Source organism: Pinus tabuliformis, chromosome 5_2 (assembly GCF_031772625.1).
Source record: "Pinus tabuliformis cultivar Carrire ecotype Pingquan chromosome 5_2, CPIR1, whole genome shotgun sequence".
In the NCBI taxonomy this organism is placed as follows: Eukaryota; Viridiplantae; Streptophyta; class Pinopsida; order Pinales; family Pinaceae; genus Pinus; species Pinus tabuliformis.
The window spans coordinates 238,285,521-238,303,161 of NC_142306.1; the positions used below are offsets into that span (position 1 = coordinate 238,285,521).

Sequence of the window (17,641 nt, forward strand, 5' to 3'; positions counted from 1 at the left end):
CTTGTTGTTCACTCCAAACTTAATAAGCACTAGCACACCAATATTAACATTTCAACACTAGCTTGTGCTTGGGAGAAAGGGAGGCTTATATAGCATGAATGGATGGAAGAGTATTCCTCTTCTCATGGGAGAAGGTCTTATCTCTTGAGGTACTTCCATCCTTATAAGGGAAAGGATCCCAAACTGACATCCTCGACTCCATCTGGCTTAACTATTTACCAGATTTCCATTACAAAGCTTTTAGAGCTGGAAGCTTCGGCTCCTTTTTTAAAAACTTTCCAAAAGAGAAACGACACAACTGAAACAAATCTCAGTCACTCTAGTCAGCACTAGGGACAATGTCAATCCCTACGTATCGGTGTGAGGAGGATAACGGTCATCAGCGTTGGTCTTGTAAACTGGGAAAAACATAAGATTTTGGGGAAATGGTGCAAAAGGGAATTGTTCTGCTCATGAAGAGGGACACAATGGGACTTTCTTCATAAAGGGAAAGAATGTAGGGTTCATTGTAAAGGTCCTCCAGGATCAAGGAATGGGGAGTACAGGGATAGTGACAAAATGTTCTGTAACTTCTAGTTGTAGTCATTTTGAGGAGATTTTAGGACAAGTGTGCAGTTGTAAACATAGTTATAGACAACCCTAATAGTTAGTTGAAAATCGTAGAAATGTGCATAGAGGCCGAGGTCAAAAAGGGAAGAAATATTTTGAGGAACAAGGTATGTTTACCCTTTTTGAATTGATGTCTTGCCAGTGGATAGAGTCCAAGTTGGACAAAGATTGGTTGGGAATCTTGTGGATGTTAGGAGGGAAGCAAGTAGATGTCCAAAGAGGCCTTAAGTGCAGAATTAAGAAGTACATTAGGTCTTCTGGGAGAGTGAAAATTGTGTGATGCTCAAGGACTGACCTTTGAGGCATAAAAAAGGAAGTCCCAAACCAAAGTTTGATTAAGAGAAGAACATATTACACTGATAGAGGGATGCCCTCCATGCCCTAAGTTTTCCTCATTAGAGCAGCACAAGAAGGAAATAGAGTAAAGAAGTCCTTAAGAGTTGAAGAGAAGTTATGGGCAGAAGGATTTGTGAACAACTCACAAGAAGACCCTATGTGTTAATTCATTAATGAACTAATGATCAACTAGAGGGCATTTTGGAGAGTCATGTTCAATGACCTAAAGGAGCATAATCCATTTTTAGAGGTAGAGCTAGAGGTTGGGAGCAAAAGGACCAGCATATGTATTCAAGGTATGACTAAGCGAAGTTGTGAGGCACGTTACATCAACTATTTAGTCAGTTTATCTTGTTCAAGGTAGATTGGTTGTCATAATTGTTGAAACCAAACCCTAAATTTGTATTCTTGTATCAGTGATTATTGAGGGCCATGATCCCTAGTATGAGAGCCCTAGAATGATGTATTATAGGTTGATAATATAATGATGTTGGGCTATTGAAAAATTGTAAAATGTTGTGTATTTGTGCACATGTTGATTTATTGTTATTTATATTCCATTTTGAAAAGTAGTTTGTTGTGGCATTTGATTTTGTAGTTTCATAGATTCTAAGACCCTAACCTAGATTCTCTAGTGTCATGGAAAAACAACATCCCCCACATGAGGCTAAATTTTTTTAGCAAGATTGTTGTATAATTCTTCGAACGTCAAGACCCCTTGAGCATAATCTTCCTAAATATGAGCTTTTAGCCATTAATTTCCTCCATGATAACTTTGATATCATCTTACTCAAAGTTGATAAAGGCAATGCTACGCTTCCCATGAACACATGTGATTATGAGTCCAAAATATTTGACCTATTATCTTCCCCATCTTATAGGCCTCTCCCCAAGAACCCCATGAACACCATTAATAATTTGATCACCAAACCATCAAATCATCCTCTTTATATTCCAACACCCAAAAATGAATAATGCCCCACACTTTGCAGACCCATAAGATCTATGGTAAACCCAAAATCCATAAAAATGATATCCCCTTTCATACAATAAATAAATTTATTAATGATCCTACTCATGCACTTTCTCATTTCTTAACCTCCAAACTCTACCTCTTTATAGGAAATTCCTCCTCCTTTGTAAAAGACTCCATTGATTTTATCCTAAAACCCCATCACTTTGTCCTTGATCTGAATGACATTATGGTTATCTTTGATGTCGTTTATTTATTCACTAAAATTCATGTCCATGGGGCTCATAACACCATTTCCAATCTTGTAGACTCAAAAAATTTTAATCTAAACAACATTTGCTTCTCGTTTTCCTTTCTTTATATTTAAAGGTAACTTATATGAACAAAATGAAGGCACAGTTAAGGGTTCCTCATTGTCCCCTGTTATAGCTAACATCTTCATGGAAAAATTTGAAGAATTAGATATTAAAAGTTCTCCCTTTAAACCCAAGTGTCAGTACTGTTATGTTGAACACACTTTTGTCATTTGGCCTCATAGCCTTCCTTCCCTTAGTTCCTTCCTAAACCATCTCAACATCATTTCTCCCCACATCCAATTTACCATGGAAATATAGAATGACAATTCCCTTCCCTTCTGTGACATCTTTATCTCCCATCAACTTCATGGTACCCTTACACACCAAGTTTATCGAAAAAAGACCCATATTGACAAATACCTTCATACCCATTGTCGTCAACATCCTGTGCAAAATCCACTGTTCTACAAACCCTATTCATTACAGCACGGCGAATCTCTATGCCCCAATTCATTGCTCAAGAAAAATCCCAATTATCTAAAGCCTTGAGAACTAGTGTTTGCACCTCCTTGAAAATTCATAGAGCCTTTAAGCTAAACTATAATTCTCAACTCAAATCCTCAATCTCTTTGTCCCCCCACCCTCGCCCATAACTTGCATCTCTTTGCCCTACATACATGGTATCAATGTTTGTATATCCAAAATTCTTTCTAAAAAGAATATTTAAACTTTGTTTAAACCCTATAATACCCTCAAGCACCTCTTAAAACTTATTAAAGATAGAACATATCCGATGCTTGGCTCAAGTATTTATCAAATATCTTGCTCTTGTGGAAAATCCTATATTGTCTAAATAGATAGATCCTTCCAAACTTGCCTCAAAGAATATGTTGTTGACACCAATCATAATCGCTTTACCAAATCAACCATCAAGGAACATTCACATAAATCTAACTACCTAATTTGCTTCGATGATACTAAAATATTTACTTTAGAACCCTCCTATTCCACTTGAATTGTCTCAGAAGTTGTTGATATTAAAAAACACCCAAATAATTTCAATCGTGAAGATGGCTAAAAACTTAGTCATTCTTGGAAACCTATGATTCGTCACTTCAATCAATATTTTCCTCAGTTTTCTTTCTTTACCTCCTTTCCCCCTCGACCCATTTTTTTGTATCCTCCTCCTTCATCCTTTCATCTCTTATTCTATTTATTTCCCCTACTCCCTTAAAAAGCATCTCTATTCATTTGTTCTTTAATTATGTATCCATTCTTTCATTTTATCCTTAGGTCTTTTTAATATTTTTTAATTTAATTTATATCTTTATTTATAATTAAGTAATTAATTAATTAGTCTTCAATTCTACCTTTCTACGCTAATCTTTTGTATTCCCACTCTCTCTCATTATCTTTCTTCCAATTCTTTGTCCCTTAGTTTGCTACTTAATTTTTTATTATTTTGTTTAGCTTTCATCCTTGAGTTATTTTCATCACTTTTATTTTAACTCATTCCTATTTTCTTAAATTGTTAATCTTTTTCTGTTTTTACTTTATTTAGTATTTTATTAATTTTGATTAAAATCCCCATGGCTCTTTGTCCCTATCTATTTATTCTCATTCCCAACACTCCGTTATTATTTTTTGTTTAATTTCTTTTTTTTTAATGCTGGATGATAAGTGAGATATCCATCCTAACCTTTAAACCCTCAATCTAAAAATTATTTTCATTTATTATACTTATTTTTATGACAACATAACTAAATTGTTTAGTATCTTTTCTACTTGAATTATCTAATTATCTATAAAATTAAACTGATAAAAAATAAATATGGTAATATTTTACTATTATTTATATTCTATTTCCTGCGAATTTTACAATATTAAAAATTTATATATTTTTTATTTTAACATTTTTTTAAATAAACCTGACCTAATCAATAACACATCTACACAACCTTTGAGTTTAATAGAATCTAACCCTTACAAATAATTAAAAATAATCAAATCAACATAAATTACATAGTAATATATTTCGATAATCTCATATTTAAAGAATAATCAGTATTCTTTTATGGATAAAGATTTCGATATTGGAAATATCAATAAATATATTCGATTGGGCGTTCCCTTTGACTTTGTAAGTAGCAATAGCAATGTTTTCTACAATCATAAAATAAGGTTTTGGTAAAAGAAAAAAGTCAAAGAAGCACAGTAGTACTTATGGAGGCAAATTGTGCCCTACAGTTTCCCTGGACTTTGGAGCAGCCTTTTTATTTTCTAGATTCAGTTTTCAGGGATAGATACATTATAATTTATAATTTATATCCCTTTGACTTTGTAGGTTAATATCGTTTTCTACGTTCATAAAATAAGATTCTATGAAAAAAGAAAGATAAAAGAAGCCAAGTAGTATATCATTTGTACAAGAGTTTACCTTATAATTTATATTAATAAATACTATAATTTATGCAACTAATACAAAAGATCAATGGACACGGTTGCCCTGATGAATTTTTAGTTGGGATATGTTTACGTTAATGGTAGATTTTAAAAATACTTTAGAATTTGATAGCGGAGAAGTTAATTGTTTCGCCTCTCATAACGAGATTGTGAGGTATTTGAGAACTTTGCAATTAAGGTTGATTCAGTCCCTTATTCATATTTACCAAGTTCATGTTGGATACATGTTATATATATATATATATATATATATATATATATATATATTTGGTTATATTCTTCCTTATTGCTTGTACTAATTCACAGTGAACACCCATGGAAAGCCCAAAACCCCACGTGGTTATCTTTCCCTCTGCGGGTATGGGCCATCTCATTCTGTCGCTGAACTCGCCAAACGCCTCTCCAGCAGCCATGGACTCTCCATCACCTTCATCACCAAAAAATGGCTGTTGTCGCCTGGTCTCATGGCTGCTTATGTGGAGTCCATGGCGTCCTCAGGTCTCGACATCAACATCATCCAGCTCCTGGAGGAAGAGATCGAAGGCGCTCAACATTTGAAAATGGAAACTTACATATCAAAACTTTTGATGAAATCGAAAGGATCAGTAAAAAAATTCTCTCGCATCCCTCGTCGACTCTGCCTCTCCCCTCTCTGCTTTCGTCACTGATGCTTTCTGCCCCCGAGCTCTGTATACCCACATACTTATTCTTCACTTTCACTGCTTCTATGCTTTTAGTGACGTTATCTCTTCCTAACCTTGTCTCGGAGATCCCAATAGTGGTACCGGGCACACCGCCGATCCCTGGCAGTGATATGCCAACTCCCTTTCAGGACAGGTCGGATGAAGGCTTTTATTGGATCCACCACCATTGCTCACGTCCGCAGGAAGTAACGGGCGCTTGGTAAACACGTTCAAGGAACTAGAGCATTAAGCGATCAAATCTCTTGTGGAAGGAAATATATCTAATCCGAGGGAGATTGGTCGAATGCCCCACATTTATCCAGTTGGGCCGCTCATGCCATCATCGCCGCTTCAACACAACGACAAACTTATGGAAAACGGACGGGCCGATTGCCTCAAGTGTTTACACAAGAAGCCGCCTTCGTTGGTTCTCCTCGTTTCCTTCGGAAGCGGAGCCGCTCTACGCAGGGCTCAGGTTACCGAACGCGCCATGGCAAGTCAACATTGCTTCGTGTGGGTGCTCCGCAGTCGGTCCAGCAGCTTTCTGTCCATCGAGGAAACAGAGCTTTCCCAACTGTTACCCGAGGGATTCGAGAGTCGAACCCGAGACCAAGTACTTGTTGTTGCTTCATGGGCGCTTCAGGTTCCTGTTCTCTCCCACCCATCCACCGGCGGTTTACTTTCTCACTGTGGCTGGAATTCTGCGCTGGAGGGCATCTCACATGGAGTGCCGATGATCCGTTGGCCTCTTTTTGCGGAACAGAGAATGAACAGCCTAATTCTGCGCTGGAGGGCATCTCACATGGAGTGCCGATGATCCGTTGGCCTCTTTTTGCGGAACAGAGAATGAACAGCCTTTTACGGGTTAAAGAGTTTAAGGTGGCAATCGCAGCAAAGATGGAAGAATGAATTCATAAAAAGAGGAGAAGTGGAGAGAGCAGTTAGAGAGTTGATGGAAGGAGAAAGTGGGATGAGGGTAAGGGCGAGAGTGAAAGAATTGAAGGAGAAGGCCGTGAATGAGTTCAAAAAATGGTGCAGTTTTAATCACATGCATTGTGTGATTTTTCACTATTATTTTCTCTTAATTTTTTTTATTTTCATAAATAAATTGTCAAAACTGTCATTTTTCTTTTCCAAAGCATTTGTCATTGCCTTTGCCATTTTACTTTAGTCATAATAATCTAAATGCTAGGATTTTTTTTCCCACTATTCAACTTGGAATATTTATCCCATGACGTTGGTCATATATGTTTTTTACATGAATTTTTACCAGGGCTATTACAGAACCCTCCCCTTTAGGGGAACACCCTCCTCAGTGTTAAATGACACCTACAACCACCAAGACCATTGAAAAGAAAAACACACACAACCACCAAGACCATTGAAAAGAAAAACACACAATGACCAGTGTTGAAACATGAAAAGCATACCATTTACTGGAGATTTATAACATCGCTGATTATGGTATTTACAATAACCACATACACTTCTACACATTTGTTTTGATCAACTAATAATCATATTGTCTATGGACCTTGCTCGATACGGTGTTTACAATAATATACGTATGCACATTTTCTCAACCAACAAATAAAAGGATACGATGTCGGCATATGCAACAAGGGAATCTAAAAGCTTACACCTCCACCCTCAAAAGTAGTACCATGATTCATCTCCTTCCTAGGAAGTCTATAATCCACTGCCAAAGTCAAAGTTGCATCCAATGTTCAACGCTACAATCTTACACCACTTGTCGTCTCCGTCAACAGTTACCTACTCATTGTTCAATGGCACACTCCCAATGTGCATCTAATTCCATCTTACAATGTTAATTGACCAAAACAAAGCCATCCGCGACCTTTTCTTCTCTGCTACACAGTCCCTCGGGCAATCTGGTCACCCCCTTTTGTGCAGTCACTCACCTTCCAAGTTCTCCAACATCCCCTATCGTAGGTGATCCATCTCTTGGCAAGGTTTCCACGCATCGAAATTTCAAACAACGAAAGCATATCTCTGCCTCAAAATCATCCTGCTAGTCATAGCATGCTCATGGAAATCAATGGACACTGTTGAGAACCAGTGTCCCACAATGGCTCTACTAAGGCTTTCTTCTCAGTTTGGGTTGGGTGTCCACTTAGTGTGACGAGTGAACAAGGTTCTCATTTCCTAAGTCAAGCTAGGCTATAGCTACCTTGATTTACTTCTTGCGTCTTCTTCCGAGCTGTAGTTAGTTGGCATATTATAATATATAAAGAAGCTTTGACACCTAAAGTGCTTTACCAACATATGGCTTCTTGTTTCAATTCGTTTTTTTGTTGCTACTAATTCTTGTAGTTAGTTTCAACCACCCAAATTAGGCATTTCCATGCTTTCCTGTACCAAGCACATAATTTCTATTAAATTCAAAACAAATTGAAATAAATTTAAATCATGCCTCATTGGTGGTCCGTCAATAAGGTACACTTGCATTTAAGTTTGACTTCTTGTTGTCATAACAAGTCAAATTAGTTGTTTGATCAAATCATCATGTATAAACACATCACATTAGTTAGCTTAAAACACAACAATCATAGATCAAAATCATGAATCACATACAATCATCATAAACCAAAATCATAGATCACATGTATTCATTATAAATCAAAATCACAAATCATATGTATAATAAAACTAAACTAAAATACTAATACTTATCCTTTAATCGGTCCTTACTATTTCCTTTGTTCTTTCTGTACACAGACCGGATCTGTTGCCACACTCGACAAGCACCCAATGTCTTCCCTTCTCTTCAATCACGTACACATACACACAATGTACATCACAACATGTACATCCACACAAAACATACAAGACCACACAATACATACACCTACACCTTGCACACAACATAACACATACACTTACACATAACGTATGATACCACACAATACATACACCTACACCTGATGTACAACACAACACATACATTTATACCTAATGTACAACACCACATAATACATATACCTACACCTAGTGTACAACACAACACAATACATATACTACACAGAGTACAACACAATGAATACACATGTCACGATACCACATCTACACAATGCACATACATACTACCGCATGCCCACAACAAAACATGTACGACATGCACACAATACCACATGTACACCTATACCATATGTACGACATGTATACAACACCACGTGCACACGTGTGCACAACATCAAATGTACACGGCACCACCAGCGCAACGTGTACACAACACCACATGTACATCGCACAACCTATACGATGTGTACACAATACCACATGTACACAACACCACATGCATGACATCTACACGACACCACATGTACACAGCGCTAAATCCACGACATGTACACAACACCACCTGCACACAGAACCACATGTAGACAACACCACATGCACATAACATCACATGTACAATCATGCACACAACACCATATTACAAAGCACCACATGTACAACATGCACACAACACCACATGTATGATCATTGAATATACAATATGCACAACATATACACAACCTTAGTCACTGGGTTCAGCAAACTTGAACGAATAAATTTGAAATTTGCTGAACTTCAATCGAATTCAGATTTATTTGTTCAAGTTTGGCGAAAAAAATTCCAGACTCGAATAAAATTCCAAACACGAACAAAATGCCGAACTATAATAAAAAAATGCCATTAAATTTATTTAGGTTCATTTAGGATCGTTTTTTTCTCCATTTAAAAAATATGAATTTTATTCGGGCCTTTTTGCTGTTTAAAAATTAAAAAAAATTAAGTTTCGATGTTTGCAAGCCCGTGGGTTTGTTTTTGTTCCAACTTGCGGCCCGCGGGTTTGTTTTGTTTTATAAACAGAACCGTGACCATAAAACACAGTGACCATAAAAGTGAAAACAGAACCGTGACCAGTCCACAGCATACACAACTCTCCACGGGTTTTCAAACGGTTTTCAAGTCTCGAAGTCGGCAGATAGAGCCTACAGGTGACTAGTGTATCATGCTGGCATACACATCTTGGCCAACCACCACACAGCTCAACCTCTTGCACACTGCATGCATACACAATGCAGACTACAACTTGACACTGCATGCATACAATTTATCAGTGTTTGTTTTTTTTTTTTTTTTATAAACAACTCTAGCCTCTGCCTTCTCCTATACCGTGCATGCATACACAGGCTGAGACTCTATTGGGCAGGCACAACAAATGGCATTCCTGAGGCAACGTAAGGGTTTTGAAGGATTAATCTCTGTGGCCAAGTTCCAACCTCAGAAGGCAGCAACTCACACTTGGAGATAATTTAGAGTTTCGTTGAGGGTTGGAGTTCTGACAAAGCAGTGAGCAACCTTCAAGCAACCTCTAGCAAGCTGCACTGTCTAGACTCCAGCATCTAGGTAAGTAAAAATTTAAAATACAATTATTATTTTTAATCAGTTCAATACAATTTACTAGTTTTTATTGGTTAAATACAATTTATCAATGAAATACAATTTATCAGTAAGTCACAAATTACAATTTACTAGCTTTTTTAATATAGTGTCTGGACTCTCAGACTTCACCCTGAGAGATCTAGACTCTTTAAATTTATTTTATAAATTATAGTTTCAAACTTTCATAATTTCATTTTGAAAAAAAATAAAAAAATAATTAAAATGTAAATTAAAAAAAATTGCAAACATTTCAGGCTTGAAGCCTTCACCTCAGTCTTCAACAATAAAAAATTCAGAACTTTCAAATTTCGATGGCACCCCCATAATCAACTGTTGTAGCATGGAATTTTGTCAAAAAAGAGGGGAAAAATCTTTTTTGTCAGCTGTGTGGACATCAATTCACTGGCTCTTTAACTAGAGCAATGTATCACCTTCTCAGTATTAGCAATGGAAGTGGAGGTGGTGTTGATGGCTGCACTAAGATCTCTAATGAACAAAAAACCACAGTGGAGAAAGATTATTTCACTTCAAAGATGGAAAATGAGAAAAGAGAAAATAAGAGGCAATGAATTGAGAGGGAGATTGTCATGTCTTCCTCCAACACCATTAATTCAATCTCAACCATTTATGGATCAAGTTCTACTCAAGTAAAAATAGGTGGAACCAAAACATTAAATCAATTCTTGAAACCTCTTGAGAAACAAGAAGTTGATGATGTTGCTGCAGAATTCTTTTATACATGTGCAATTCCCTTTAATGTGGTGAAGAGTCCATATTTTGAAAATATAATTAAAAAGGCCATTGATTTTGGGAAGGGCTATGTTCCTCCTCGATCTAAAGCTTTAAGGTCAACTTTGATAAAGAAAACAAAAGAAAGAGTGACAGGAAAGTTGGTTCAGATTAAAGAGTCTTTTAAGCTTACAGGATGCACAATTTTGAGTGATGGTTGGTCAGATTTGTGTCACCACCCGCTGTTCAATGCCCTCATTTATAGTCCTCAAGGGTTACTTTTCTTGAAAGCAGTAAATGCAATGGATCGTGTGAAGGCACTAGAATTTATTTTTGGAATTTTGGATGAAGTAATTCAAGAGGTTGGGGAGGAAAATGTGGTCCATGTTATTACAGATAATGCATCAAATTGGGTTGGTGCAGGGAAGCTGATTATGGAAAAGTATAATCACATTTATTGGACCTCTTGTGCAACTCACTGCTTGGATTTAATGTTGCATGACTTAGCCAAATTTCCTTGGGTCAATGAGACAATCTGAAGAGCCAAAACAATTGCAAACTTCATCATCAATCATCTTCTCACTTTGAGCATATATAGGAAGAATGCATCAAAAGAGTTGTTGAGGCCTTGTGATACAAGGTTTTTCGCTTTTTATATTACTCTGAAAAGAGTTGTTGAGGAAAAAATGAGCCTAAGAGCTATTTTTTGCAATATTGAGTGGGAGAGATCTACCCTTTCAAAAAAACCTAAGGGGAAAAATGTTGAGCAAATATTGCTCAATAATGGCTTTTTGGAAAATGCAAACAAGGTTTTAAAAGTATGTGGCCCAATTGTTAATGTGCTCCACATAATTGATGGTGACAAACCTTGTATGGGTTTTGTTTATGAAATCATTGATCATTGCAAAGAGACCATTGCAAGTGATTTTAATAATGTGGAAGTTGATTACTAGGAGATATGGGATTTAATTGATCAAAGATGGAAGATGATGCATAGTCCATTAAATGTGGCCGCATGCTATTTAGACCCTAGATTGTTTGGGTTACCAAGACATAGGGATGAAGAAGTCATGAATGGACTTATCCAGGCTATTGAGAAGCTAAGTCCAAATATAGAACTTGCAGGTTTGGTGAGAAGTCAGTTGAGGGCATATAGGTTAGAAGGAGCATTATTTGGAACACAATCAAAAAAGTATGATAGGAGAAGAAGTGATCGGGTAGTATGGTTGGAATTTTATGGTTTAGGGGCACCAAAATTGCAAAATTTTGCAATTCATATCTTAAGCCATGGATCAAGTGCATCAGCATGTGAAAGAAATTGGAGTTCCTTTGACCACATTCATTCCAAGAAAAGAAATAGACTGTTATCTAGAAGATTAGAATATCTTGTTTATGGTCGTAGTAACTTGTATTTGACTTTGAAAAACGTGGCTAAAGAGTCATCCAATTCCTCTACTCCGTGGATTGATTTGATGTGAATTGCATCAATGGATGAAGTTGATTTGTACATTGATTGTGACATTGACAGGGAATTGAGTGATGAATTTGTTGTTGAAGCATCTAGCAGATTCACAGCTCCTACTGCTCTCGATGATATAGAACTTTTTGATATAACAAGTGGTCCACAAGAACATCAAGAATAAAAATTGTGTTCCTGTTTTATATTTCTTGTTTACTTTTTGCATGAACAATTTTCTAAAACTGCCAAGCTACTTTAAACTTTCGAGTTTATATATTTTGAATACTTTTTTTATCAAATTGTTTTTTTATATATGGAATCTGATATGGCTCATGGTTTTGTTGAATTTGATATGGGTGCAAATGTCTATCACGAATTTCTCACCTTGTTTAGTATGTTACATGTATGGAAGTTGGTTCTTTATTGGCACTCGCTTTCATGGTTTAGAAAAATTATGTCGAAATGATTTAAATGTTTGAGCAAAAATCTTATGGGTAATTATGTTATAAGTGAAAATCCAAGTGGTTTTACCCTACCGGGGGTTTCGGTTAATCATTGATTATTGCAGACAACCGTAACACTACTAACTCTTTGGTGGCTCCCCTCGATGCCTCCGCTCCCCTGTAGGCGCCCACTATCTCCGGCGGTTACTTTTCTGTTACAGTTGCAGCATGGAGGATATGGATTTCGAAGCTGTTGATTATTCTCTGTACCCATTTCATGACCAACCTATCTTTAGTTGCCCTAACCCTAAACCATCTCATTCCGCTCATCACTCACCTATCGGCCTGTCTCCATCTCGCTCTTCTCCAGTGGTAACCCTCCATAGGCAATCAGCTTCCTCTCTGCACTTTGAGATTCTCTCCAGTGATTCCCCGACACTTGATTGTCCCCTGCTCTCGCTTGGGACCCTGCATCTACTTGTTGTTGTTTCACCCCCATCTCCTTCCTTTGAGCCAGCGCCTTCGGGGGATATTTTTCAATAGGACATTCCATCCCCTCAGTCAAATCCAAACCACATTGAAGTGATTGAGCATCCAGTAGTGGGTTCAGACATTCCTCTTGGCACTGGATCGGCGATACCATTATATATTCCCCCATTTGATTGAGCTTCGAAACCATTGTCATCAAGGTGAAATCTATGGCTCAACATTTGCAACAGGATGGTCAAAGTCCTACCGATCTACTGCAGGACCATCACATTGTCCCCCGGACTGGGAAAAGAAAGATTAAGTGCATCAAGGCATCATTCAAGGATTTCACCATAAAGTTTGGCGAGGGTTTGTCCACGGGGGAAGTTGCAGACTCGGCCAAAAAAGTTCTGGTTGGTAGGGTTCATGGTTGGGCATATTCCGCAGAATGTCTTGGCCTCAGGGTAAAAGAAATCTGGGGGAACATTTTCAAGGAGCTGCCGAATTTGCAGATTTTACCCCAGGGCTGGTTCACTCTCCACTTTGCTCAAGAAGAATATATGAATATGGCTCTGGCCAAGTATTGGCACATTGAAATGGCCTCGGTTTTTTTGAATTAATGGAGTCCATTATTCTATCCAAAAAGAGAGAAAATTGGGGCTGGACCACTCTGGGTTTGCTTGCTAGGGCTCCCTCTACAATACTGGTCGGAGGATGTTTTCGCTCATATTTGGAATACCGTTGGCACTTATTTAGACTATGATAAATCATACATACAGTCAAAGAATAGAACACTAGCCCACATATTGGTCCATATGGATACCCGTGAAGGTCTGGAGGATAAAATCACTCTGTAGTGGTAGAATTTCATGAGGATACAAATGCTGGACTATGAAGGAGTTCCATTCAGGCGTCATCGGTGTCATAAAGTGGGTCACCTGTATAAATAATGCCCATTGATTCAAAAGAGTCTTGAACCTTCGGGGGCTTCTGAAGGTGTAACGGGTCAGCCGTTCTCATCTCCGGTACAAACGCCAGCAAAGGCCCCACACAAAACCGGCATGGATTGTATTCCTGAGACATCTGGCTATGTTCACAAGCCTCCTTCCCTACCGATGACTCGATCTCAGGCTGCTGCAGAGGCTGCACACAACTCGGGTATTTCTCTTTCCTCCCATCCTGTTAATCCTTTTATGAATGTATGCTCTGCATAGCATCCATCTGCATTTCCTTTGGATAGGTCTATTCCGCATCCTTCCATTCCTAGCTCCATTTCCTCCCACCAGCCTATTTTCTCCACCACTGCTCCATCTTTTCCATTTTCATCCTCCGCCCCTCCATCGCCTCCTCTAGATTTGCCGAATCTGCCTCATCCTTACAACCTTCGCTCTCACACCCACTCTATTGATTCATCATCCTCTCACACAGGTTTGGGTCTCAGACACCCTGGACCCCCCATCAAACCCCCCCGTGAGCGCAAATCCTTCCTCTCCAAAGCTATTCTATGTGTTGGGGATGAAGTTGTAAGTGGTAGATAATCCTCCTTGAATTGGGTTCTTAGAGCTATGAATGCCCTACCTCAGGTTCCCCCATGAAGTGGCTATCTTACAACTATAGGGGTATGGCTAGCACCCCCAAAACGTTAGCCCTTTGTAGACTGTTTGATACTGAAGATGCAGACATTATCATGCTCCAAGAAACCCTAGGAGAAGCATAGAATATCACTCACATTCTAGGATCTTTGAAGCCAGGACGGAAATTCCTCTCCCTCAATGCCTTCGATTGACCTAGAGGCCTTGCTATAGGATACAATCCATGCACTACCAAGCTTAGGGTTTCCTGGGGAGGAACAGGCTTCATCGGCATGGACATTTTTTCTACAAAACTTGGAATAGATCTTAGGGTCATCAATGTGTATGGACCCTGTCAAGGGCGAGAGACATTCTAGAATCGGTTTCTAAATTTATCCATTACCTCGTCGGACAATCTCATCATTGGTGGAGATCTCATTTCTCCCTTGGGTATGGGGAGTCCTGGGGATCCCAAGCTCAGGTGGATCCATTAACAGAATCTATGGAGGAATTACTTGATCAACATTATCTGACAGATGTTCCCATGATTAAACCTCTTCTTACTTGGAGAAATAGAAGATTTGGGGAGGCTGCCCTTGCAAGAAGACTGGAAAAATTTCTGATCAAAGTCCCTTCGCTCCAGAAACTATCTAGATATAAAAAATGGGTGGGTTCAATTGGCATATCTGATCACTCTCCTATTTTCTTGGAGATATTGGGTTCTCATAACAATTCCAAGCCACCCTTCAAATTCAATCATGTCTAGTTACAAGATCTGAGCTACATCAAGTTAATCACTGATTACTGGAAAGCAAATCCTCCTTCTAGATATCAAACTCTAGCTGAGGGTTTCTATCATAACCTCTCCCATCTCAAACAACTTTCTATAAAATGGGAAAAGGAAAAATCACTAAGGGACAATCTTACCCTTGCTCAGATTGAATCATCTCTTGCTGATCTCTTGGATGATTAGAAAAATGGTTTCACATCAGCAAATGCAAAAGCTCAGCTTATTGAGCTGGGAAATCAGTACTCCAAAATTCTTAAGGAGAGGGAGGAAACCTGGCGACTTAAGAGTCGGGCAATCTGGCTACAAGCGGGGGATCACAATACAAAGTTTTTTAGAACTATGCCAAGGGGAGGAAGGCATCCAACATAATCTGGAATTTGCCTATGCTTGATGGAGGCATGGTTGACACTTTCTGTAAGCTCTCTCAATTAGGGTATTATCACTTTCAGAATCTCTACAAGGCTCCTCTAGGGGTTAATCTTACGGAAATTATCCGCATTGGTGGTCACTTCCCCAGATTTGTGGATGAAGACTTGATGGATGATCTTACCTCTCTGGTCTGACTTAATGAAGTGGAAGGGACTCTGAAATGGTTCAAAAAATATAAAAGCCTGGGTCCAGATGGTTGGTCGATTGAATTCTACCTAGCCTTCTATGAGCTCATGGGACAGGATGTGCTCAATGTAGTGGAAGAATGTGGGATCTCTGGGCGAATGTACGAGGCCATAAATTCCAGCTTTATCACCCTGATTCCAAAGACAGACTCCCCCTCATCTTTCCATGATTTTCGTCCTATTTCACTATGTAACTGTCTTTATAAAATCATTGCAAAGATCATTACCAACAGAATCCGCCCCATCCTCTCCCGCCATATCTCTCTTGAGCAATTTGCTTTCCTCCAGAACTATCAAATTCATGAGGCTATTGGTACGACTGAGGAAACTTTTCATTCTATCAAAATCAAAAAATTGAAGGGCATCATTCTTAAGATAGATTCGGCAAAGGCTTTTGATAGAGTCAGCTGGATATATATCAAAATGTTTCTTATTCATATGGGATTTCCTCTTTCCTTCACGGCCTGGATCATGTGCTGTAGCTCCTCTACAACTTTCAGCGTCCTCATAAATGGATAAACCACACATTTTTTCCATGTGGAACGTGGCCTTAGACAAGGATGCCCTCTTTCCCCTCTTCTCTTCCTTATTGTCATGGAAGGTCTCAATAAGCTTATAGCTTCAGTGAAAATGGATGGAAGGTTTCATGGACTGAAAATGAGTGACCTCTACTTCCTCACTCACCTCCTATTTGTAGATGATGTTCCTATATTCCTTGATGGCAACATCCGAGTTTCAGCCACTTTTGATGACATTCTATTCCTATTCTCTCGGGCCACAGGTATGGAGGCCAATCATGGGAAGTCTACTATCTCTCCCACCTACATATCCCCTCATGAACTCAAAGTTTCCCATTAGCATTTCCCCTATAACTTGCTTCCCCTGGAGGAGGGTCTTAAATATCCAAGTTTCTGGATTAAACCACACTGTCACAAGATTGTTGATTGGATCTTGTTGGTGATCAAGATAGAGAAGAGATTACTTAACTGGAATCACAGATTCCTTTCCAGAGTTGGTGCCTTGTTCTAATCAAATCAATGTTGGAAGCCACCCCTATATACTGGATGGCACTGGCATTGATCCCCCATGGAATACTTGCCCACATATAGAAAATCTGCTGCACATACCTATGGAATGGACAACAAGATAACAACATCTTTGTCTAGGTGAGTTGGAAGAAAATTGCACTTCCGAAAAAATGGGGTGGCTAGGGTCTTAAATATCTAGATGTATTTTCTCGAGCTTTAGCTGCAAAAATTGGATGGACTCTTCTAATGTCCCATAACCTCTGGACCATGGTCACATACCATAAGTATGTCTAGCCCCTTTAGCTTATGGACTGGGTATGTCTACCTATCTGGTCGAGAACTGGTATATCTACTGTCTGGAAGGCAATCCTTCAAACCCTGCCTATCATCCGAGAAAACCTGGCATGGAGGATTAATGATGGTCAACAGGTGCGCATTGGTCTGGACCTATGGACAGGGGGAGGCAACAGACATCAACTTCCAAGAGAGCTCATTCAATATTTGCACTAGAGGGATATCGGAGTGGTCGCGCAGATAGTAGATGAAGATCATAGCACTATCTTTCAGAAAGGATAGAGATCTACCGAATCCCTCAACATCCCTCTATAATGGCAACATGTTTGGTATAATTATATAATTGCTCTGTCAGAATCACATGTGTGCATAAAAGATGAACCAGACGAGCTCATATGGACCTTGGATGCATGGTTCCTACACCCCCAAACTC

General features: G+C 38.7%; 1 protein-coding gene across 1 annotated transcript; it reads left to right on the forward strand.

Moving 5' to 3' along the window:
- The first annotated feature begins 5,119 nt into the window (after window positions 1-5,119).
- LOC149158422 (UDP-glycosyltransferase 72B1-like) lies at window positions 5,120-6,269 on the forward strand. Its single transcript, XM_089433978.1, has 2 exons — window positions 5,120-5,580; window positions 5,684-6,269. Exons 1-2 carry the CDS (start codon window positions 5,120-5,122, stop codon window positions 6,267-6,269), a joined length of 1,047 nt encoding a protein of 348 aa, XP_089290104.1.
- The last annotated feature ends 11,372 nt before the right edge of the window (window positions 6,270-17,641 follow it).

Coding starts and splice junctions, on each gene's coding strand:
- LOC149158422 (XM_089433978.1), top strand. CDS start 5,120: ATGGCTGTTGTCGCCTGGTCTCATGGCTGCTTATGTGGAGTCCATGGC. Junction 5,581..5,683: donor CAGGAAGTAACGGGCGCTTG/GTAAACACGTTC, acceptor ACATTTATCCAG/TTGGGCCGCTCATGCCATCA.